Source organism: Musca autumnalis, unplaced genomic scaffold (genome assembly GCF_047663935.1).
Source record: "Musca autumnalis isolate F117 unplaced genomic scaffold, ASM4766393v1 scaffold_4, whole genome shotgun sequence".
In the NCBI taxonomy this organism is placed as follows: Eukaryota; Metazoa; Arthropoda; class Insecta; order Diptera; family Muscidae; genus Musca; species Musca autumnalis.
The window spans coordinates 240,194,517-240,219,350 of NW_027411977.1; the positions used below are offsets into that span (position 1 = coordinate 240,194,517).

A 24,834-nucleotide genomic window follows, 5' to 3' on the forward strand; every position below is an offset into this window, starting at 1 on the left:
TAGACGAGCGGAAGGGAGTCTTGATAGACGAGCGAAAGGGAGTCTTTATATACGAGCGGAAGGGAGTTTTATAGACGCGCGGAAGGGAGTCTTTATAGACGAGCGGAAGGGAGTCTTGATAGACGAGCGAAAGGGAGTCATTATAGACGAGCGAAAGGGAGTCTTTATAGAAGAGCGGAAGGGAGTCTTTATAGACGAGCGAAAGGGAGTCTTTATAGACGAGCGCAAAGGGAGTCTTTATGGACGAGCGCAAAGGGAGTCTTTATGGACGAGCGCAAAGGGAGTCTTTATAGACGAGCGCAAAGGAAGTCTTTATAGACGAGCGCAAAGGGAGTCTTCATAGACGAGCGGAAGGGAGTCTTTATAGACGAGCGGAAGGGAGTCTTTATAGACGAGCGAAAGGGAGTCTTATAGACGAGCGGAAGGGAGTCGTTATAGACGAGCGAAAGCGAGTCTTTATAGACGAGCGGAAGGGAGTCTTTATAGACGAGCGAAAGGGAGTCTTTATAGACGAGCGGAAGGGAGTCGTTATAGACGAGCGAAAGCGAGTCGTTATAGACGAGCGAAAGCGAGTCGTTATAGACGAGCGAAAGCGAGACATTATAGACGAGCGAAAGGGAGTCTTTATAGACGAGCGGAAGGGAGTCTTTATAGACGAGCGCAAAGGGAGTCTTTATAGACGAGCGAAAGGGAGTCTTTATAGACGAGCGGAAGGGAGTCTTTATAGACGAGCGGAAGGGAGTCGTTATAGACGAGCGAAAGCGAGTCGTTATAGACGAGCGAAAGCGAGACATTATAGACGAGCGAAAGGGAGTCTTTATAGACGAGCGGAAGGGAGTCTTTATAGACGAGCGGAAGGGAGTCTTTATAGACGAGCGGAAGGGAGTCTTTATAGACGAGCGGCAGGGAGTCTTTATAGACGAGCGGGAGGGAGTCTTTATAGACGAGTGAAAGGGAGTCTGTCTATAGAGAACCTTAAGAATTTCCTCTTACTATGGAAGACCTTTAAAACGTCCTCTTTCTATAGAGGACGTTTAGAAGGTCCTCTGTATATAGCGGACCTTTAGAAGGTCCTCTGTCCACAGATGATGTTTAGAAGATCGTCTGTCTATAGAGGACCTTTAGAAGGTCCACTGTCTATAGAGGACCTTTAGAAGGTTCCCTGTCTATAGATGACCTTTAGAACGTCCTCTGTCTATAGAGGGCCTTAAGAAGGTCATCTGTATATAGAGGACCTTTAGAAGGTCCTCTGTCTATAGAGTATCTTTAGAAGGTCCTCTGTCCTTAGAGGACCTTTAGAAGGTCCTCTGTCTATAGAGGACTTTAAGAAGGTCCTCTGACTATAGATGACCTTTAGAAAGTCGTCTGTCTATAGAGGACCTTAAGAAGATCCTCTGACTATAGATGACCTTAAGAAGGTCCTCTGTCTATAGAGGGCCTTTAGAGGTCCTCTATCTATAGAGGGCCTTTAGAGGTCCTCTATAGATAGAAGACCTTTAGAGGTTCTCTGTCTATAGAGGACCTTTAAAAGTTTCTGTGTTTATAGAGGACCTTTAGAATGTCCTCTGTCTATAGAGTACCCTTAGAAGGTCCTCTGTCCTTAGAGGACCTTTAGAAGGCCCTCTGTCTATAGAGGACTTTAAGAAGGTCCTCTGACTATAGATGACCTTTAGAAGGTCGTCTGTCTATAGAGGACCTTAAGAAGATCCTCTGACTATAGATGACCTTAAGAAAGTCCTCTGTCTATAGAGGGCCTTTAGAGGTCCTCTGTCTATAGAGGACCTTTTGAAGGACCTTTGTCTATAGAGGACCTTTAGATGTTCTCTGTCTATAGAGGACCTTTAGATGTCCTCTGTCTATAGAGGACTTTTAGAAGTTCCTCTGTATAAAGAGGACCTTTAGAAGGTCCACTGTTTTTAGAGGACGTTAGGAGGTCCTCTGCCAATAGCGGACCTTTAGAAAGTCCTCTGTCTATAGAGGACCGGTAGGAGGTCATCTGTCTACAGAGGACCTAGATAAGGTCTTCTGTCTATAGAGGACCTTTAGAAGGTCCTCTGTCTATAGAGGACCTATATAAAGTCCTCTGCCTACAGAGGGCCTTTATAAGTTCATCTGTCTATAGAGGACCTTTATACGGTCCTAGGTCTATAGTGGGCCTTTAGAAGGTCTTCGGTCTATAGGGGACCTTAAGTAGGTCCTTTGTCTATAGAGAATCGTTAGAAGGTCCTCTGTATATAGTGGACCTTTAGAAGGTTCTCTGTATATAGAGGACCATTAGAATCTCCACTGTTTTTAAAGGTCGTTAAGGAGGTTCTCTGCCAATAGAGGACCTCTAGAAAGTCCTCTGTCTATAGAGGACCGTTAGAAGGTCATCTGTCCACAGAGGACCTTTAGAAGGTCTTCTGTCTATAGAGGACCTTAGGAAGCTCATCTTTCTATAGAGGCCCTTTAGAAGGTCTATAGAGGACCTTCATAAGTTCCTTGGTCTATAGAGGACCATTAGAAGGTCTTCGGTCTATAGAGGACCTTTAGAAGGTCCTCTGTCTATAGAGAATAGTTAGAAGGTTCACTGTATATAGTGGACCTTTAGAAGGTCATCTGTTTATAGAGGATTTTTGAAAGGTCCTCTGTCTATAAAGGACCCTTAGACGGTCCTCTGTCCACGGAGGACCTTTATAAGGTACTCTATCTCTAGAAGACCTTAAGAAAGTCCTCTGTAAATAGAGATCCTCTGTCCATACAGTACCTTTAAAAGGTCTATAGAGGACCTGCATAAGGTTTTCTGTCTATAGGGGATTGTTAGAAGGTCCTCTGTTTACAGAGGACCTTTAGAAGGTTGTCTGTCTATAGAAGACCTTCAGAAGGTCCTCTGTTTACAGAGGTACTCTGTCTTTAGAAGACCTTTAAAAGGTCCTCTGTCTATAGAGAATCTTTAGAAGGTTCTTGCCCATAGAGGACCTTTAGAAGGTCTTCTGTCCAAAAAAGAGTTTTAAAAGGTCTTGTGCCTATAGAGGGCCATTAGAATGTCTTTACTTTTGAAAGAAGATCTTTAGAAGGTCTTCTCTCCTATTTTATTCTATTCAATTTGTCCACAGTAGACCCTTAGAATGTTGCCTGCCCATAGAAGACCTTGAGAAGGTCGTCGGTCCATAGAAAATCGTTAGGCGATCTTCTGTTCACAGTAGATCGTTGGAAGGGCTTCTGTCAATAGAAGGACTTTAGAAAATTTTGGATATTCGTCGGTCTACAGGAAACCTTTAAAAGCTCTTCTGACCATAGAGAAACGCTGGAAGTTCTTCTGTCAGAAGAAGATATTTGGAAGTTATTTTGTCCACAGATGCACCTTAGAAATTCTTCTGGCCAATATTCTTTGAGAACCGTTTGAGTGTCTTATGCCCATCGAAGGTGTTCTGTCCACAGAAATCCCTTAAAAGGCATTCTGCACGAAGAATCCTTTAGAAAGTCTTCTGTCCAAACAAGATCTTTAGAAATTGGTCGGAGATCTTTCGAAGGCTTTCTGTATTTTAAAGACTTTTGAAAACCTTCTGTCTTTTGGAGGCCGTTAAAGTTTCTCTGTTCCTAAAATACCTACAGAGGGCCATTTGTCCATAAAAGACCTTTTAAAGATAATCTACGAATAGTATCTTTCAAATACGCTCTGTCCCTTAAAAATATGCGTTTTTTAAGAGTTTATCTGCCTCTAGAAGATGTTTGGGAGGAATTTGATTAATGGAAAATCTCCTGAAGATCTTCTGCCTATAATAGGGTGTTTGAAGACATGTAAAACTTCCTCCTGGCTATAGAACACCTCCTTAGAAGACCTTTTATCTGCAGAGAACCTTTATGAGGTCTTCTGTCTATGTGAGGCCCCGTGTTGGATTTTTTTTATTTACCTTTCTTTCTTTTAACAGGAACCAAATTAAATTCCGTAATGAATAACCTGCGTACCGTTGGCATTTCCCCCATACTTCAGCAATTGGAGGAAGAAGAACGGGCCTTAGAAGCGGATGGAATACCAAATGATGTGGAGGTATTTCTACCACGTTTCACAACTCAGTCGCATTTTTCTCTGCGTTATATTTTGGAAAATGTAAGTGGTGGCGATTTTCCTCTTTCCAGGAAAAAATAAATAATATTTGTTCCCTCTTGCAGATGGGTGTCATTGATGTCTTCCAGCCGCACTATGCTAATCTCACAAAAATCGCCAAAGATGTTTTTGTATCGAGCATTTTCCAATCAAGTCGTATTATTGTCAATGAGGATGGTACTGAAGCGGGGGCCTTGGCTGTGGCCTCCATTATCAACAAGGCCTCGCCAGTGAGATTTTATTTCGATCGACCATTTGCATATTTACTTGTGGAAAAAACTGCACAACTTATATTGTTTGCCGGTGAAATAAAGTCGCACGAATGAAGATTTAGCGAAGAAGATAGAGAAAAAATATGTTTTGGTGAATTTTGTGTTTTATTGGGGTGTCGGGCAAGAATGTGAATGGGAATGTGTATTTGTGTGCATTTGTTTTTATTTTTAATTTTAATTTCGGGGCTATTGGGAGGGTTTCTGGGAGCGGGAAAGGGTACCCAATTTGCACTACAGTTTAGATGTTTTTGTTTGAAACACTTTTGATAAGCCACATGACTGACATTAAGCAATTGATAGTCGAAGTGAAAACAACAGAATTTCGGCTAAAGAGAAAATGTATATTTCAAGACCCAAAAGTTCGGTATTTGGTAAACTTGTTGAGTTCAAAGCAAAATGTTCTGAAGTACCGTTTATACAAAATGGATTGGATTCCTGGTGTTCAATGCCCCCAACCTTTGACGCTGTAATCGAACAGGTGCTACAGTTTGAAGTTAGATCGGATGATGTTTTTCTTGTAACATTTATGAAATCCGGCACCACATGGATGCAGGAGACAGCTTGGATGCTGTTGAATGATTTGGATTATAAAGGAAGTGCACAATTGCCTCTTAGCCAGAGAAGTCCCTTTATAGAGTAGGATAAATTAGAAAAATTAAAAAAAAAAATGATAAAATAATAATTTCATTGTAGGTACCATGGCATAAGACCCAGTTTTCCGAATGCACTTAAATTGTGTGAAATGCTGCCAAGTCCAAGATTAATCAAAAGTCATTTGCCTGCGAATTTATTACCACATCAGATATGGAAGAAGAAAACCAAGGTAAGATGAATTCATATTTATCACATACATACATATGTGTATATGTATTGGCATACCGTCTACAATGGACTGTAGTTTCATATCAGAAATATTTTATCACACTGATAGAATGGAGAGAGATGTTTTAGTTTCCCTTACTTTTTGGCCAAATTTATATGCGATATTAATTTTTGACAATTAGTTTTGTTACCTTGAATAAAGTACGGGAATGCAGCTCGCTTATTTGTTGACATTTTTTCTTGAAGCAAACAAAAAAAAAACCATGCAGCGCGGGAATTTTAATAATGGTTATTGTTGGGTTGTTTTGTTTATCTTTTCACCACTACCACCTTCACACTGTATCAAGAAAAAAAAAAATAACTTCTTTATTGAAATACAACTGAAGGTATTGCTTGTTCTACGTTTCTTTCATTGACGTTATATTTGCAGACCACCTCTTGAATAACACAACTGCTTAGAATGATACAGTCGAACTTCTCTGCAACGAACTTCTACGTAATGCGAATACTTCTCGTCCAAACATACTTGGGGTTTAAAACCGTCAATTCGATGAGGCACATTTTGGCCGTATGAAAGTGTATATACCATCTGTAGCCTAAAGGATACAAGAACAAAATTTATTTGCAACCACACATTTTCAGTGCGTTGTTTGTGATTGTCTGTATTACACAAAATTCAAATAAACATTTTCCAATTTACTAAAAAAAAATTTTTGAACAACGGAAGAATTATGAGAAAAAAATTAATTACAAATTGTTTTCTGTAACAAATTAGAAAAATATTTTGACTAATATTTGTTTAAAATATTTATATGTATGTATTTTTAATTTGTAATTTCTTATTTTCAGCTAATTTATGTGGCGCGAAACTGCAAAGATGTCATAGTCTCCTCATATCATTTTACCAAAGCTCTTGGTTACTGGTCTGGGGATAATATTGCTGATTATGTTAATGATTTTATGAACAATGACGTCATGTACACCAGTTATTGGTCTCATGTCGTAAATTTCTGGAAAATACGGAATAAGCCAAATATCTTCTTTGTAACCTATGAAGAAATGAAACGGAATTTGAAAGGTGTTATCGAACGATTGTGCGAGTTTTTGGAAAAACCGCAATTGAATGACCGGGAAATGGAACAACTATTGGAACATCTGTCTTTTGACAATATGAAAGGTGAGTACAGAAAGGTAACTACCACGTTATTAGAAGTTATTTAGATGCAGAAAGGACTTTTATACTTCATTTATTACAAGAATCCCTTTTAAATGCCTTTTTATGGTGGATGATTACCTAAAGGTCTTCTGAATGATGGAGTTTATATGTACTGAAGGGCCTATAGAAGCACCCTTTCTTTCAGAAAGGGACTATAGAAGCACCCTTTCTTTCAGAAAGGGACTATAGAAGCACCCTTTCTTTCAGAAAGTGTCTATAGAAGCACCCTTTCTTTCAGAAAGTGTCTATAGAAGCACCCTTTCTTTCAGAAAGTGTCTATAGAAGCACCCTTTCTTTCAGAAAGTGTCTATAGAAGCACCCTTTCTTTCAGAAAGTGTCTATAGAAGCACCCTTTCATTCAGAAAGTGTCTATAGAAGCACCCTTTCATTCAGAAAGTGTCTATAGAAGCACCCTTTCTTTCAGAAAGTGTCTATAGAAGCACCCTTTCTTTCAGAAAGTGTCTATAGAAGCACCCTTACTTTCAGAAAGTGTCTATAGAAGCACCCTTTCTTTCAGAAAGTGTCTATAGAAGCACCCTTTCTTTCAGAAAGTGTCTATAGAAGCACCCTTTCTTTCAGAAAGTGTCTATAGAAGCACCCTTTCTTTCAGAAAGTGTCTATAGAAGCACCCTTTCTTTCAGAAAGTGTCTATAGAAGCACCCTTTCTTTCAGAAAGTGTCTATAGAAGCACCCTTTCTTTCAGAAAGTGTCTATAGAAGCACCCTTTCTTTCAGAAAGTGTCTATAGAAGCACCCTTTCTTTCAGAAAGTGTCTATAGAAGCACCCTTTCTTTCAGAAAGTGTCTATAGAAGCACCCTTTCTTTCAGAAAGTGTCTATAGAAGCACCCTTTCTTTCAGAAAGTGTCTATAGAAGCACCCTTTCTTTCAGAAAGTGTCTATAGAAGCACCCTTTCTTTCAGAAAGTGTCTATAGAAGCACCCTTTCTTTCAGAAAGTGTCTATAGAAGCACCCTTTCTTTCAGAAAGTGTCTATAGAAGCACCCTTTCTTTCAGAAAGTGTCTATAGAAGCACCCTTTCTTTCAGAAAGTGTCTATAGAAGCACCCTTTCTTTCAGAAAGTGTCTATAGAAGCACCCTTTCTTTCAGAAAGTGTCTATAGAAGCACCCTTTCTTTCAGAAAGTGTCTATAGAAGCACCCTTTCTTTCAGAAAGTGTCTATAGAAGCACCCTTTCTTTCAGAAAGTGTCTATAGAAGCACCCTTTCTTTCAGAAAGTGTCTATAGAAGCACCCTTTCTTTCAGAAAGTGTCTATAGAAGCACCCTTTCTTTCAGAAAGTGTCTATAGAAGCACCCTTTCTTTCAGAAAGTGTCTATAGAAGCACCCTTTCTTTCAGAAAGTGTCTATAGAAGCACCCTTTCTTTCAGAAAGTGTCTATAGAAGCACCCTTTCTTTCAGAAAGTGTCTATAGAAGCACCCTTTCTTTCAGAAAGTGTCTATAGAAGCACCCTTTCTTTCAGAAAGTGTCTATCGAAGCACCCTTTCTTTCAGAAAGTGTCTATCGAAGCACCCTTTCTTTCAGAAAGTGTCTATAGAAGCACCCTTTCTTTCAGAAAGTGTCTATCGAAGCACCCTTTCTTTCAGAAAGTGTCTATAGAAGCACCCTTTCTTTCAGAAAGTGTCTATCGAAGCACCCTTTCTTTCAGAAAGTGTCTATAGAAGCACCCTTTCTTTCAGGAAGTGTCTATAGAAGCACCCTTTCTTTCAGAAAGTGTCTATAGAAGCACCCTTTCTTTCAGGAAGTGTCTATAGAAGCACCCTTTCTTTCAGAAAGTGTCTATAGAAGCACCCTTTCTTTCAGAAAGTGTCTATAGAAGCACCCTTTCTTTCAGAAAGTGTCTATAGAAGCACCCTTTCTTTCAGAAAGTGTCTATAGAAGCACCCTTTCTTTCAGAAAGTGTCTATAGAAGCACCCTTTCTTTCAGAAAGTGTCTATAGAAGCACCCTTTCTTTCAGAAAGTGTCTATAGAAGCACCCTTTCTTTCAGAAAGTGTCTATAGAAGCACCCTTTCTTTCAGAAAGTGTCTATAGAAGCACCCTTTCTTTCAGAAAGTGTCTATAGAAGCACCCTTTCTTTCAGAAAGTGTCTATAGAAGCACCCTTTCTTTCAGAAAGTGTCTATAGAAGCACCCTTTCTTTCAGAAAGTGTCTATAGAAGCACCCTTTCTTTCAGAAAGTGTCTATAGAAGCACCCTTTCTTTCAGAAAGTGTCTATAGAAGCACCCTTTCTTTCAGAAAGTGTCTATAGAAGCACCCTTTCTTTCAGAAAGTGTCTATAGAAGCACCCTTTCTTTCAGAAAGTGTCTATAGAAGCACCCTTTCTTTCAGAAAGTGTCTATAGAAGCACCCTTTCTTTCAGAAAGTGTCTATAGAAGCACCCTTTCTTTCAGAAAGTGTCTATAGAAGCACCCTTTCTTTCAGAAAGTGTCTATAGAAGCACCCTTTCTTTCAGAAAGTGTCTATAGAAGCACCCTTTCTTTCAGAAAGTGTCTATAGAAGCACCCTTTCTTTCAGAAAGTGTCTATAGAAGCACCCTTTCTTTCAGAAAGTGTCTATAGAAGCACCCTTTCTTTCAGAAAGTGTCTATAGAAGCACCCTTTCTTTCAGAAAGTGTCTATCGAAGCACCCTTTCTTTCAGAAAGTGTCTATAGAAGCACCCTTTCTTTCAGAAAGTGTCTATCGAAGCACCCTTTCTTTCAGAAAGTGTCTATAGAAGCACCCTTTCTTTCAGAAAGTGTCTATAGAAGCACCCTTTCTTTCAGAAAGTGTCTATAGAAGCACCCTTTCTTTCAGAAAGTGTCTATAGAAGCACCCTTTCTTTCAGAAAGTGTCTATAGAAGCACCCTTTCTTTCAGAAAGTGTCTATCGAAGCACCCTTTCTTTCAGAAAGTGTCTATCGAAGCACCCTTTCTTTCAGAAAGTGTCTATAGAAGCACCCTTTCTTTCAGAAAGTGTCTATAGAAGCACCCTTTCTTTCAGAAAGTGTCTATAGAAGCACCCTTTCTTTCAGAAAGTGTCTATAGAAGCACCCTTTCTTTCAGAAAGTGTCTATAGAAGCACCCTTTCTTTCAGAAAGTGTCTATAGAAGCACCCTTTCTTTCAGAAAGTGTCTATAGAAGCACCCTTTCTTTCAGAAAGTGTCTATAGATGCACCCTTTCTTTCAGAAAGTGTCTATAGAAGCACCCTTTCTTTCAGAAAGTGTCTATAGAAGCACCCTTTCTTTCAGAAAGTGTCTATAGAAGCACCCTTTCTTTCAGAAAGTGTCTATAGAAGCACCCTTTCTTTCAGAAAGTGTCTATCGAAGCACCCTTTCTTTCAGAAAGTGTCTATCGAAGCACCCTTTCTTTCAGAAAGTGTCTATAGAAGCACCCTTTCTTTCAGAAAGTGTCTATCGAAGCACCCTTTCTTTCAGAAAGTGTCTATAGAAGCACCCTTTCTTTCAGAAAGTGTCTATCGAAGCACCCTTTCTTTCAGAAAGTGTCTATAGAAGCACCCTTTTTTTCAGAAAGTGTCTATAGAAGCACCCTTTTTTTCAGAAAGTGTCTATAGAAGCACCCTTTCTTTCAGAAAGTGTCTATAGAAGCACCCTTTCTTTCAGAAAGTGTCTATAGAAGCACCCTTTCTTTCAGAAAGTGTCTATAGAAGCACCCTTTCTTTCAGAAAGTGTCTATAGAAGCACCCTTTCTTTCAGAAAGTGTCTATAGAAGCACCCTTTCTTTCAGAAAGTGTCTATAGAAGCACCCTTTCTTTCAGAAAGTGTCTATAGAAGCACCCTTTCTTTCAGAAAGTGTCTATAGAAGCACCCTTTCTTTCAGAAAGTGTCTATAGAAGCACCCTTTCTTTCAGAAAGTGTCTATAGAAGCACCCTTTCTTTCAGAAAGTGTCTATAGAAGCACCCTTTCTTTCAGAAAGTGTCTATAGAAGCACCCTTTCTTTCAGAAAGTGTCTATAGAAGCACCCTTTCTTTCAGAAAGTGTCTATAGAAGCACCCTTTCTTTCAGAAAGTGTCTATAGAAGCACCCTTTCTTTCAGAAAGTGTCTATAGAAGCACCCTTTCTTTCAGAAAGTGTCTATAGAAGCACCCTTTCTTTCAGAAAGTGTCTATAGAAGCACCCTTTCTTTCAGAAAGTGTCTATAGAAGCACCATTTCTTTCAGAAAGTGTCTATAGAAGCACCCTTTCTTTCAGAAAGTGTCTATAGAAGCACCATTTCTTTCAGAAAGTGTCTATAGAAGCACCCTTTCTTTCAGAATGTGTCTATAGAAGCACCCTTTCTTTCAGAAAGTGTCTATAGAAGCACCCTTTCTTTCAGAAAGTGTCTATAGAAGCACCCTTTCTTTCAGAAAGTGTCTGTAGAAGCACCCTTTCTTTCAGAAAGTGTCTATAGAAGCACCTCTTATTTCAGAAAGGGTCTATAGAAGCACCTCTTATTTCAGAAAGGGTCTATAGAAGCACCTCTTATTTCAGAAAGGGTCTATAGAAGCACCTCTTATTTCAGAAAGGTTCTATAGGAGCACCTCTTATTTCAGAAAGGGTCTATAGAAGCACCTCTTCATTCAGAAAGGGTCTATAAAATACACCCTTTCTATCAAAAAGGGTCTATTAAAACACACTTTTCTCAGAAAGAGTTTATAGAGGCACCCTTTCTTTCAGAAATGATCTGTAGAAGCACCCTTTCTTTTCAAAAGGGTCTATAGAAACAACTCTTATTTCAGAAAGGGTCCATAGAAACACCCCTTCTTTCAGAAAGGGTCTATAAAATACAACCGTTCTATCAAAATGGGCCTATTAAAACACACTTTTTTCAGAAAGAGTCTATAGAGGCACCCTTTTTTTCAGAAATGATCTATAGAAGCAAATGGTCTATGGAAGCACACCTTCTGTCAGAAAGGGTCTATAGAAACATCCTTTCTCTTAGATAGAATCTATAGAAGCACCCTTTCTTTTAGAACGGGTCTGCAGAAGCATCCTTTCTTTCAGAAAGGGTCTATAGGAGCATCCTTTCTTTCAGAAAAGCCTGCAAATGGTTCCTTCACATTGTCTATAAAGATTTCATATAAAAACACCCATCTGTAGTTGCCCCTTCAGGGCATTTATAAATACTGCCTTTGGGGCGGCTTTAAATTCCACCTTCAGCTCGTCTATAAAGATTTCCTTAAGCTGGGCTATAAAAACTCCGTGTAGGGCGTCTATAAAGACTCCCTCCCTTTAGCTCGTTTATAGAAACTAATAAATTCTCTATATTTTTTCAGAAAATAAACAAACGAATGCCACAGCTGCGATAAAGCAAAGAATTCCGAATGTTGACGCAAACTTCCAGTAAGTATTGTACGCCTATGGACCTTGTGAACTCTTTCAAACGATTTTCTCTCTTTTCTAGATTTATGCGTCGTGGTATTGTTGGCTCATATAAGGATGAATTGACACCAGAATTGAAAGCGAAAATAGACGTTTGGTCGAAGAAAGTATTGGACGAACATGGACTTAGTGAAGAGGATATTTTTGGAAAATTATAGCTTGAATCTTTGTTTTTATTCTCTTTGGGTGTTTGTATGCCGATGAGCAAACATCACATACAAACACTGTACACTAACAATACACGTAACACCAGGCAGGGCAAAACAGATGTAGAATTAAATAAATATGTTATTAAATTTGTATTTAAATATTTTATTAAAACAAAATATAATAGTATTCAGATTTTTATGTTATGTGCCCCAGAACTGGTATGCGATAAAAAAAAAAACAAATGAACAGTTTCAATAGGCCGATTCGAATTCAAATTCGTTCGAACTATTACCAAGTTCTTGTTGTTGTAGAAAATGTTTATTTGAATATAAAAATGAATCAAATATTAAAAAAACTGGAGTTTGGTATTAGGTCAAACAAAACGTCTTAAATTCCAGAAGTTTCAGATTAAACTAGTTTTTTGTGGTTTTATTTATTTGGTTTCACATACGATTTTACATGAAACAAACTTTGAGAAATTTTGCAAAACACATTAAGCAATTCGCATTCGAAGTGAAAACAACAATATTTGCCGCAAGCAAAAAATGTTTATTACAAGGCCTAAAAGTTCTGTAGCTGTTAAACTTTTAGAGTTCAAAGGAAGATCTTCTGAAATACCGTTTATCGAAAGTGTTGAAGATACTTGGTGTTCAATGCCCCAAACTTGTGAGCCTGTAATCGAACAAGTGCTACAATTTGAAGTTAGATCGGATGATGTGTTTCTTGTGACATTTATGAAATCCGGCACCACATGGATGCAAGAGACAGCCTGGATGTTGCTGAATGACTTGGATTATAAAGGAAGTGCACAATTGCCTCTTAGCCAGAGAAGTCCCTTTATGGAGTATGGAGGTGAATAGAAGAAATAAAAAAATTGATAATATAATATTTGAATTTATAGGTTCCATGGCATAAGACCGAATTTTCCAAATGCACTTAAATTGTGTGAAATGTTGGCAAGTCCAAGATTAATCAAAAGTCATTTGCCTGCCAATTTATTACCACATCAGATATGGAAGAAGAAAACCAAGGTAAGATGAATACATATTTATTACATACATACATACATACATACTTATGTGTGTATGTACTCGCATACAGTTTTCAATGGACTGTAGTTTCATATCAGTGGAATATTTTATCAAACTGACAGAAAGGAGTAACGGATAAAGTTTTTTAGCTTCCTGAGATTTTTTTGTTCCCCTTAGGTGCGATATTAATATGGAATGGAACAATATGGTCCCTCTTAAATTAATTTTTGACAAAATATTACTAAGGCCTACGTAGAAATTCTTTTCTGTGATGTAACTAGACAAATTTCACCCAATAACAATACACCTTTCTATATGTTGTGCTGACTTTAGAGAAATATGTTGACTAATTCATCAATTTATTGTACATTATTTTTAATTTCCTCTTTGCAGCTTATTTATGTGGCACGAAACTGCAAAGACGTCATAGTCTCCTCGTATCATTTCACCAAAGCTCTTGGTTACTGGTCTGGAGATAATATTGCCGATTATATTAATGATTTTATGAACAATGACGTCATGTACACCAGTTATTGGTCTCATGTCGTAAATTTCTGGAAAATACGGAATAAGTCGCACATCTTCTTTGTCACCTATGAAGAAATGAAACGGAATTTAAGAGGTGTTATCGAACGATTGTGTAAATTTTTGCAAAAACCTCAATTGAGTGATAGGGAAATGGAACAGCTATTGGAACATTTGTCTTTTGACAATATGAAAGGTGAGTACAGAAAGGTAATTACCACGTTATTAGAAGTTATTGAGATGCAGAAAGGACTTTTATATTTCATTTATTACAAGAATCGCTTTTAAACGCCTTGTATTGTTATAGGTCTTCTGAATGATGGAGTTTATATGTACGCAAGAGCGTATCTTGGACTCTGTAGGACCAATAGAAGCACCCTTTCTTTCAGAAAGGGACTATAGAAGCACCCTTTCTTTCAGAAAGGGACTATAGAAGCACCCTTTCTTTCAGAAAGGGACTATAGAAGCACCCTTTCTTTCAGAAAGGGACTATAGAAGCACCCTTTCTTTCAGAAAGGGACTATAGAAGCACCCTTTCTTTCAGAAAGGGACTATAGAAGCACCCTTTCTTTCAGAAAGGAACTATAGAAGCACCCTTTCTTTCAGAAAGGGACTATAGAAGCACCCTTTCTTTCAGAAAGGGACTATAGAAGCACCCTTTCTTTCAGAAAGGGACTATAGAAGCACCCTTTCTTTCAGAAAGGGACTATAGAAGCACCCTTTCTTTCAGAAAGGGACTATAGAAGCACCCTTTCTTTCAGAAAGGGACTATAGAAGCACCCTTTCTTTCAGAAAGGGACTATAGAAGCACCCTTTCTTTCAGAAAGGGACTATAGAAGCACCCTTTCTTTCAGAAAGGGACTATAGAAGCACCCTTTCTTTCAGAAAGGGACTATAGAAGCACCCTTTCTTTCAGAAAGGAACTATAGAAGCACCCTTTCTTTCAGAAAGGGACTATAGAAGCACCCTTTCTTTCAGAAAGGGACTATAGAAGCACCCTTTCTTTCAGAAAGGAACTATAGAAGCACCCTTTCTTTCAGAAAGGGACTATAGAAGCACCCTTTCTTTCAGAAAGGGACTATAGAAGCACCCTTTCTTTCAGAAAGGGACTATAGAAGCACCCTTTCTTTCAGAAAGGAACTATAGAAGCACCCTTTCTTTCAGAAAGGGACTATAGAAGCACCCTTTCTTTCAGAAAGGAACTATAGAAGCACCCTTTATTTCAGAAAGGAACTATAGAAGCACCTTTTCTTTCAGAAAGGAACTATAGAAGCACCCTTTCTTTCAGAAAGGAACTATAGAAGCACCCTTTCTTTCAGAAAGGAACTATAGAAGCACCCTTTCTTTCAGAAAGGAACTATAGAAGCACCTTTTATGTCAGAAAGGGACTATAGAAGCACCCTTTTTCTCAGAAAGGGTCTACAGAATCACCCTTTCTTTCAGATAGAGACTACAGAATCACCCTTTCTTTCAGATAGAGACTACAGAATCACCCTTTCTTTTAGAAAAGGTCTATAGAATCAGTCTTTCTATGAAAAAGGGTCTATAGAAGCACCCTTTCTATCAAAAAGGGTCTATAGAAGAACCCTTTCTATCAAAAAGGGTCTATAGAAGCACCCTTTCTATCAAAAAGGGTCTATAGAAGCACCCTTTCTATCAAAAAGGGTCTATAGAAGCACCCTTTCTATCAAAAAGGTTCTATAGAAGCACCCTTTCTTTCAGAAAGGAACTATAGAAGCACCCTTTCTTTCAGAAAGGAACTATAGAAGCACCCTTTCTTTCAGAAAGGAACTATAGAAGCACCCTTTCTTTCAGAAAGGAACTATAGAAGCACCCTTTCTTTCAGAAAGGAACTATAGAAGCACCCTTTCTTTCAGAAAGGAACTATAGAAGCACCCTTTCTTTCAGAAAGGAACTATAGAAGCACCCTTTCTTTCAGAAAGGAACTATAGAAGCACCCTTTCTTTCAGAAAGGAACTATAGAAGCACCCTTTCTTTCAGAAAGGAACTATAGAAGCACCCTTTCTTTCAGAAAGGAACTATAGAAGCACCCTTTCCTTCAGAAAGGAACTATAGAAGCACCCTTTCCTTCAGAAAGGAACTATAGAAGCACCCTTTCTTTCAGAAAGGAACTATAGAAGCACCCTTTCTTTCAGAAAGGAACTATAGAAGCACCCTTTCTTTCAGAAAGGAACTATAGAAGCACCCTTTCTTTCAGAAAGGAACTATAGAAGCACCCTTTCTTTCAGAAAGGAACTATAGAAGCACCCTTTCTTTCAGAAAGGAACTATAGAAGCACCCTTTCTTTCAGAAAGGAACTATAGAAGCACCCTTTCTTTCAGAAAGGAACTATAGAAGCACCCTTTCTTTCAGAAAGGAACTATAGAAGCACCCTTTCTTTCAGAAAGGAACTATAGAAGCACCCTTTCTTTCAGAAAGGAACTATAGAAGCACCCTTTCTTTCAGAAAGGAACTATAGAAGCACCCTTTCTTTCAGAAAGGAACTATAGAAGCACCCTTTCTTTCAGAAAGGAACTATAGAAGCACCCTTTCTTTCAGAAAGGAACTACAGAAGCACCCTTTCTTTCAGAAAGGAACTATAGAAGCACCCTTTCTTTCAGAAAGGAACTATAGAAGCACCCTTTCTTTCAGAAAGGAACTATAGAAGCACCCTTTCTTTCAGAAAGGAACTATAGAAGCACCCTTTCTTTCAGAAAGGAACTATAGAAGCACCCTTTCTTTCAGAAAGGAACTATAGAAGCACCCTTTCTTTCAGAAAGGAACTATAGAAGCACCCTTTCTTTCAGAAAGGAACTATAGAAGCACCCTTTCTTTCAGAAAGGAACTATAGAAGCACCCTTTCTTTCAGAAAGGAACTATAGAAGCACCCTTTCTTTCAGAAAGGAACTATAGAAGCACCCTTTCTTTCAGAAAGGAACTATAGAAGCACCCTTTCTTTCAGAAAGGAACTATAGAAGCACCCTTTCTTTCAGAAAGGAACTATAGAAGCACCCTTTCTTTCAGAAAGGAACTATAGAAGCACCCTTTCTTTCAGAAAGGAACTATAGAAGCACCCTTTCTTTCAGAAAGGAACTATAGAAGCACCCTTTCTTTCAGAAAGGAACTATAGAAGCACCCTTTCTTTCAGAAAGGAACTATAGAAGCACCCTTTCTTTCAGAAAGGAACTATAGAAGCACCCTTTCTTTCAGAAAGGAACTATAGAAGCACCCTTTCTTTCAGAAAGGAACTATAGAAGCACCCTTTCTTTCAGAAAGGAACTATAGAAGCACCCTTTCTTTCAGAAAGGAACTATAGAAGCACCCTTTCTTTCAGAAAGGAACTATAGAAGCACCCTTTCTTTCAGAAAGGAACTATAGAAGCACCCTTTCTTTCAGAAAGGAACTATAGAAGCACCCTTTCTTTCAGAAAGGAACTATAGAAGCACCCTTTCTTTCAGAAAGGAACTATAGAAGCACCCTTTCTTTCAGAAAGGAACTATAGAAGCACCCTTTCTTTCAGAAAGGAACTATAGAAGCACCCTTTCTTTCAGAAAGGAACTATAGAAGCACCCTTTCTTTCAGAAAGGAACTATAGAAGCACCCTTTCTTTCAGAAAGGAACTATAGAAGCACCCTTTCTTTCAGAAAGGAACTATAGAAGCACCCTTTCTTTCAGAAAGGAACTATAGAAGCACCCTTTCTTTCAGAAAGGAACTATAGAAGCACCCTTTCTTTCAGAAAGGAACTATAGAAGCACCCTTTCTTTCAGAAAGGAACTATAGAAGCACCCTTTCTTTCAGAAAGGAACTATAGAAGCACCCTTTCTTTCAGAAAGGAACTATAGAAGCACCCTTTCTTTCAGAAAGGAACTATAGAAGCACCCTTTCTTTCAGAAAGGAACTATAGAAGCACCCTTTCTTTCAGAAAGGAACTATAGAAGCACCCTTTCTTTCAGAAAGGAACTATAGAAGCACCCTTTCTTTCAGAAAGGAACTATAGAAGCACCCTTTCTTTCAGAAAGGAACTATAGAAGCACCCTTTCTTTCAGAAAGGAACTATAGAAGCACCCTTTCTTTCAGAAAGGAACTATAGAAGCACCCTTTCTTTCAGAAAGGAACTATAGAAGCACCCTTTCTTTCAGAAAGGAACTATAGAAGCACCCTTTCTTTCAGAAAGGAACTATAGAAGCACCCTTTCTTTCAGAAAGGAACTATAGAAGCACCCTTTCTTTCAGAAAGGAACTATAGAAGCACCCTTTCTTTCAGAAAGGAACTATAGAAGCACCCTTTCTTTCAGAAAGGAACTATAGAAGCACCCTTTCTTTCAGAAAGGAACTATAGAAGCACCCTTTCTTTCAGAAAGGAACTATAGAAGCACCCTTTCTTTCAGAAAGGAACTATAGAAGCACCCTTTCTTTCAGAAAGGAAGTATAGAAGCACCCTTTCTTTCAGAAAGGAACTATAGAATCACCCTTTCTTTCAGAAAGGAACTATAGAAGCACCCTTTCTTTCAGAAAGGAACTATAGAAGCACCCTTTCTTTCAGAAAGGAACTATAGAAGCACCCTTTCTTTCAGAAAGGAACTATAGAAGCACCCTTTCTTTCAGAAAGGAACTATAGAAGCACCCTTTCTTTCAGAAAGGAACTATAGAAGCACCCTTTCTTTCAGAAAGGAACTATAGAAGCACCCTTTCTTTCAGAAAGGAACTATAGAAGCACCCTTTCTTTCAGAAAGGAACTATAGAAGCACCCTTTCTTTCAGAAAGGAACTATAGAAGCACCCTTTCTTTCAGAAAGGAACTATAGAAGCACCCTTTCTTTCAGAAAGGAACTATAGAAGCACCCTTTCTTTCAGAAAGGAACTATAGAAGCACCCTTTCTTTCAGAAAGGAACTATAGAAGCACCCTTTCTTTCAGAAAGGAACTATAGAAGCACCCTTTCTTTCAGAAAGGAACTATAGAAGCACCCTTTCTTTCAGAAAGGAACTATAGAAGCACCCTTTCTTTCAGAAAGGAACTATAGAAGCACCCTTTCTTTCAGAAAGGAACTATAGAAGCACCCTTTCTTTCAGAAAGGAACTATAGAAGCACCCTTTCTTTCAGAAAGGAACTATAGAAGCACCCTTTCTTTCAGAAAGGAACTATAGAAGCACCCTTTCTTTCAGAAAGGAACTATAGAAGCACCCTTTCTTTCAGAAAGGAACTATAGAAGCACCCTTTCTTTCAGAAAGGAACTATAGAAGCACCCTTTCTTTCAGAAAGGAACTATAGAAGCACCCTTTCTTTCAGAAAGGAACTATAGAAGCACCCTTTCTTTCAGAAAGGAACTATAGAAGCACCCTTTCTTTCAGAAAGGAACTATAGAAGCACCCTTTCTTTCAGAAAGGAACTATAGAAGCACCCTTTCTTTCAGAAAGGAACTATAGAAGCACCCTTTCTTTCAGAAAGGAACTATAGAAGCACCCTTTCTTTCAGAAAGGAACTATAGAAGCACCCTTTCTTTCAGAAAGGAACTATAGAAGCACCCTTTCTTTCAGAAAGGAACTATAGAAGCACCCTTTCTTTCAGAAAGGAACTATAGAAGCACCCTTTCTTTCAGAAAGGAACTATAGAAGCACCCTTTCTTTCAGAAAGGAACTATAGAAGCACCCTTTCTTTCAGAAAGGAACTATAGAAGCACCCTTTCTTTCAGAAAGGAACTATAGAAGCACCCTTTCTTTCAGAAAGGAACTATAGAAGCACCCTTTCTTTCAGAAAGGAACTATAGAAGCACCCTTTCTTTCAGAAAGGAACTATAGAAGCACCCTTTCTTTCAGAAAGGAACTATAGAAGCACCCTTTCTTTCAGAAAGGAACTATAGAAGCACCCTTTCTTTCAGAAAGGAACTATAGAAGCACCCTTTCTTTCAGAAAGGAACTATAGAAGCACCCTTTCTTTCAGAAAGGAACTATAGAAGCACCCTTTCTTTCAGAAAGGAACTATAGAAGCACCCTTTCTTTCAGAAAGGAACTATAGAAGCACCCTTTCTTTCAGAAAGGAACTATAGAAGCACCCTTTCTTTCAGAAAGGAACTATAGAAGCACCCTTTCTTTCAGAAAGGAACTATAGAAGCACCCTTTCTTTCAGAAAGGAACTATAGAAGCACCCTTTCTTTCAGAAAGGAACTATAGAAGCACCCTTTCTTTCAGAAAGGAACTATAGAAGCACCCTTTCCTGCAGAAAGGAACTATAGAAGCACCCTTTCTTTCAGAAAGGAACTATAGAAGCACCCTTTCGTGCAGAAAGGAACTATAGAAGCACCCTTTCTTTCAGAAAGGAACTATAGAAGCACCCTTTCTTTCAGAAAGGAACTATAGAAGCACCCTTTCTTTCAGAAAGGAACTATAGAAGCACCCTTTCTTTCAGAAAGGAACTATAGAAGCACCCTTTCTTTCAGAAAGGAACTATAGAAGCACCCTTTCTTTCAGAAAGGAACTATAGAAGCACCCTTTCTTTCAGAAAGGAACTATAGAAGCACCCTTTCTTTCAGAAAGGAACTATAGAATCACCCTTTCTTTAAGAAAGGAACTATAGAATCACCCTTTCTTTCAGAAAGGAACTATAGAAGCACCCTTTCTTTCAGAAAGGAACTATAGAAGCACCCTTTCTTTCAGAAAGGAACTATAGAAGCACCCTTTCTTTCAGAAAGGAACTATAGAAGCACCCTTTCTTTCAGAAAGGAACTATAGAAGCACCCTTTCTTTCAGAAAGGAACTATAGAAGCACCCTTTCTTTCAGAAAGGAACTATAGAAGCACCCTTTCTTTCAGAAAGGAACTATAGAAGCACCCTTTCTTTCAGAAAGGAACTATAGAAGCACCCTTTCTTTCAGAAAGGAACTATAGAAGCACCCTTTCTTTCAGAAAGGAACTATAGAAGCACGCTTTCTTTCAGAAAGGAACTATAGAAGCAACCTTTCTTTCAGAAAGGAACTATAGAAGCACCCTTTCTTTCAGAAAGGAACTATAGAAGCACCCTTTCTTTCAGAAAGGAACTATAGAAGCACCCTTTCTTTCAGAAAGGAACTATAGAAGCACCCTTTCTTTCAGAAAGGAACTATAGAAGCACCCTTTCTTTCAGAAAGGAACTATAGAAGCACCCTTTCTTTCAGAAAGGAACTATAGAAGCACCCTTTCTTTCAGAAAGGAACTATAGAAGCAACCTTTCTTTCAGAAAGGAACTATAGAAGCACCCTTTCTTTCAGAAAGTGTCTATAGAAGCACCCTTTCTTTCAGAAAGTGTCTATAGAAGCACCCTTTCTTTCAGAAAGTGTCTATAGAAGCACCCTTTCTTTCAGAAAGTGTCTATAGAAGCACCCTTTCTTTCAGAAAGTGTCTATAGAAGCACCCTTTCTTTCAGAAAGTGTCTATAGAAGCACCCTTTCTTTCAGAAAGTGTCTATAGAAGCACCCTTTCTTTCAGAAAGTGTCTATAGAAGCACCCTTTCTTTCAGAAAGTGTCTATAGAAGCACCCTTTCTTTCAGAAAGTGTCTATAGAAGCACCCTTTCTTTCAGAAAGTGTCTATAGAAGCACCCTTTCTTTCAGAAAGTGTCTATAGAAGCACCCTTTCTTTCAGAAAGTGTCTATAGAAGCACCCTTTCTTTCAGAAAGTGTCTATAGAAGCACCCTTTCTTTCAGAAAGTGTCTATAGAAGCACCCTTTCTTTCAGAAAGTGTCTATAGAAGCACCCTTTCTTTCAGAAAGTGTCTATAGAAGCACCCTTTCTTTCAGAAAGTGTCTATAGAAGCACCCTTTCTTTCAGAAAGTGTCTATAGAAGCACCCTTTCTTTCAGAAAGTGTCTATAGAAGCACCCTTTCTTTCAGAAAGTGTCTATAGAAGCACCCTTTCTTTCAGAAAGTGTCTATAGAAGCACCCTTTCTTTCAGAAAGTGTCTATAGAAGCACCCTTTCTTTCAGAAAGTGTCTATAGAAGCACCCTTTCTTTCAGAAAGTGTCTATAGAAGCACCCTTTCTTTCAGAAAGTGTCTATAGAAGCACCCTTTCTTTCAGAAAGTGTCTATAGAAGCACCCTTTCTTTCAGAAAGTGTCTATAGAAGCACCCTTTCTTTCAGAAAGTGTCTATAGAAGCACCCTTTCTTTCAGAAAGTGTCTATAGAAGCACCCTTTCTTTCAGAAAGTGTCTATAGAAGCACCCTTTCTTTCAGAAAGTGTCTATAGAAGCACCCTTTCTTTCAGAAAGTGTCTATAGAAGCACCCTTTCTTTCAGAAAGTGTCTATAGAAGCACCCTTTCTTTCAGAAAGTGTCTATAGAAGCACCCTTTCTTTCAGAAAGTGTCTATAGAAGCACCCTTTCTTTCAGAAAGTGTCTATAGAAGCACCCTTTCTTTCAGAAAGTGTCTATAGAAGCACCCTTTCTTTCAGAAAGTGTCTATAGAAGCACCCTTTCTTTCAGAAAGTGTCTATAGAAGCACCCTTTCTTTCAGAAAGTGTCTATAGAAGCACCCTTTCTTTCAGAAAGTGTCTATAGAAGCACCCTTTCTTTCAGAAAGTGTCTATAGAAGCACCCTTTCTTTCAGAAAGTGTCTATAGAAGCACCCTTTCTTTCAGAAAGTGTCTATAGAAGCACCCTTTCTTTCAGAAAGTGTCTATAGAAGCACCCTTTCTTTCAGAAAGTGTCTATAGAAGCACCCTTTCTTTCAGAAAGTGTCTATAGAAGCACCCTTTCTTTCAGAAAGTGTCTATAGAAGCACCCTTTCTTTCAGAAAGTGTCTATAGAAGCACCCTTTCTTTCAGAAAGTGTCTATAGAAGCACCCTTTCTTTCAGAAAGTGTCTATAGAAGCACCCTTTCTTTCAGAAAGTGTCTATAGAAGCACCCTTTCTTTCAGAAAGTGTCTATAGAAGCACCCTTTCTTTCAGAAAGTGTCTATAGAAGCACCCTTTCTTTCAGAAAGTGTCTATAGAAGCACCCTTTCTTTCAGAAAGTGTCTATAGAAGCACCCTTTCTTTCAGAAAGTGTCTATAGAAGCACCCTTTCTTTCAGAAAGTGTCTATAGAAGCACCCTTTCTTTCAGAAAGTGTCTATAGAAGCACCCTTTCTTTCAGAAAGTGTCTATAGAAGCACCCTTTCTTTCAGAAAGTGTCTATAGAAGCACCCTTTCTTTCAGAAAGTGTCTATAGAAGCACCCTTTCTTTCAGAAAGTGTCTATAGAAGCACCCTTTCTTTCAGAAAGTGTCTATAGAAGCACCCTTTCTTTCAGAAAGTGTCTATAGAAGCACCCTTTCTTTCAGAAAGTGTCTATAGAAGCACCCTTTCTTTCAGAAAGTGTCTATAGAAGCACCCTTTCTTTCAGAAAGTGTCTATAGAAGCACCCTTTCTTTCAGAAAGTGTCTATAGAAGCACCCTTTCTTTCAGAAAGTGTCTATAGAAGCACCCTTTCTTTCAGAAAGTGTCTATAGAAGCACCCTTTCTTTCAGAAAGTGTCTATAGAAGCACCCTTTCTTTCAGAAAGTGTCTATAGAAGCACCCTTTCTTTCAGAAAGTGTCTATAGAAGCACCCTTTCTTTCAGAAAGTGTCTATAGAAGCACCCTTTCTTTCAGAAAGTGTCTATAGAAGCACCCTTTCTTTCAGAAAGTGTCTATAGAAGCACCCTTTCTTTCAGAAAGTGTCTATAGAAGCACCCTTTCTTTCAGAAAGTGTCTATAGAAGCACCCTTTCTTTCAGAAAGTGTCTATAGAAGCACCCTTTCTTTCAGAAAGGGACTATAGAAGCACCCTTTCTTTCAGAAAGTGTCTATAGAAGCACCCTTTCTATCAAAAAGGGTCTATAGAAGCACCCTTTCTATCAAAAAGGGTCTATAGAAGCACCCTTTCTTTCAGAAAGTGTCTATAGAACCACCCTTTCTTTCAGAAAGTGTCTATAGAAGCACCCTTTCTATCAAAAAGGGTCTATAGAAGCACCCTTTCTATCAAAAAGGGTCTATAGAAGCACCCTTTCTTTCAGAAAGTGTCTATAGAAGCACCCTTTCTTTCAGAAAGTGTCTATAGAAGCACCCTTTCTTTCAGAAAGTGTCTATAGAAGCACCCTTTCTTTCAGAAAGTGTCTATAGAAGCACCCTTTCTTTCAGAAAGTGTCTATAGAAGCACCCTTTCTTTCAGAAAGTGTCTATAGAAGCACCCTTTCTTTCAGAAAGTGTCTATAGAAGCACCCTTTCTTTCAGAAAGTGTCTATAGAAGCACCCTTTCTTTCAGAAAGTGTCTATAGAAGCACCCTTTCTTTCAGAAAGTGTCTATAGAAGCACCCTTTCTTTCAGAAAGTGTCTATAGAAGCACCCTTTCTTTCAGAAAGTGTCTATAGAAGCACCCTTTCTTTCAGAAAGTGTCTATAGAAGCACCCTTTCTTTCAGAAAGTGTCTATAGAAGCACCCTTTCTTTCAGAAAGTGTCTATAGAAGCACCCTTTCTTTCAGAAAGTGTCTATAGAAGCACCCTTTCTTTCAGAAAGTGTCTATAGAAGCACCCTTTCTTTCAGAAAGTGTCTATAGAAGCACCCTTTCTTTCAGAAAGTGTCTATAGAAGCACCCTTTCTTTCAGAAAGTGTCTATAGAAGCACCCTTTCTTTCAGAAAGTGTCTATAGAAGCACCCTTTCTTTCAGAAAGTGTCTATAGAAGCACCCTTTCTTTCAGAAAGTGTCTATAGAAGCACCCTTTCTTTCAGAAAGTGTCTATAGAAGCACCCTTTCTTTCAGAAAGTGTCTATAGAAGCACCCTTTCTTTCAGAAAGTGTCTATAGAAGCACCCTTTCTTTCAGAAAGTGTCTATAGAAGCACCCTTTCTTTCAGAAAGTGTCTATAGAAGCACCCTTTCTTTCAGAAAGTGTCTATAGAAGCACCCTTTCTTTCAGAAAGTGTCTATAGAAGCACCCTTTCTTTCAGAAAGTGTCTATAGAAGCACCCTTTCTTTCAGAAAGTGTCTATAGAAGCACCCTTTCTTTCAGAAAGTGTCTATAGAAGCACCCTTTCTTTCAGAAAGTGTCTATAGAAGCACCCTTTCTATCAAAAAGGGTCTATAGAAGCACCCTTTCTATCAAAAAGGGTCTATAGAAGCACCCTTTCTTTCAGAAAGTGTCTATAGAAGCACCCTTTCTTTCAGAAAGTGTCTATAGAAGCACCCTTTCTATCAAAAAGGGTCTATAGAAGCACCCTTTCTATCAAAAAGGGTCTATAGAAGCACCCTTTCTTTCAGAAAGTGTCTATAGAACCACCCTTTCTTTCAGAAAGTGTCTATAGAAGCACCCTTTCTATCAAAAAGGGTCTATAGAAGCACCCTTTCTTTCAGAAAGTGTCTATAGAAGCACCCTT

At 38.6% G+C, this 24,834-nt stretch overlaps 2 protein-coding genes across 4 annotated transcripts in view; both read left to right on the forward strand.

Annotated features, from left to right (window-relative positions):
* LOC141400877 (serine protease inhibitor 77Ba-like) overlaps positions 1-24,834 on the forward strand; it is a 34,714-nt gene that overhangs the window by 6,585 nt on the left and 3,295 nt on the right. For all 3 annotated transcript variants that reach the window (XM_073980493.1, XM_073980494.1, XM_073980496.1), the window contains 2 exons: positions 3,912-4,090; positions 4,153-4,390. In XM_073980493.1, the coding sequence (XP_073836594.1) occupies positions 3,912-4,090; positions 4,153-4,390 (417 nt within the window). The remainder of the gene's footprint in view (positions 1-3,911; positions 4,091-4,152; positions 4,391-24,834) is intronic.
* Positions 4,671-12,022, forward strand: LOC141400878 (luciferin sulfotransferase-like). Its single transcript, XM_073980497.1, has 5 exons — positions 4,671-4,995; positions 5,053-5,182; positions 6,031-6,358; positions 11,668-11,734; positions 11,796-12,022. The coding sequence occupies exons 1-5, from the start codon at positions 4,697-4,699 to the stop codon at positions 11,929-11,931; spliced, it is 960 nt and encodes a 319-aa protein (XP_073836598.1). The 5' UTR covers positions 4,671-4,696; the 3' UTR covers positions 11,932-12,022.

What these genes read in the sequence shown, in the direction of transcription:
- LOC141400878 (XM_073980497.1), top strand. Translation starts at nt 4,697, where the DNA reads ATGTATATTTCAAGACCCAAAAGTTCGGTATTTGGTAAACTTGTTGAG. An exon ending in TATGGAAGAAGAAAACCAAG is followed by an intron (nt 5,183 to 6,030) that starts GTAAGATGAATT and finishes TCTTATTTTCAG; the next exon opens with CTAATTTATGTGGCGCGAAA. An exon ending in GTCTTTTGACAATATGAAAG is followed by an intron (nt 6,359 to 11,667) that starts GTGAGTACAGAA and finishes ATATTTTTTCAG; the next exon opens with AAAATAAACAAACGAATGCC.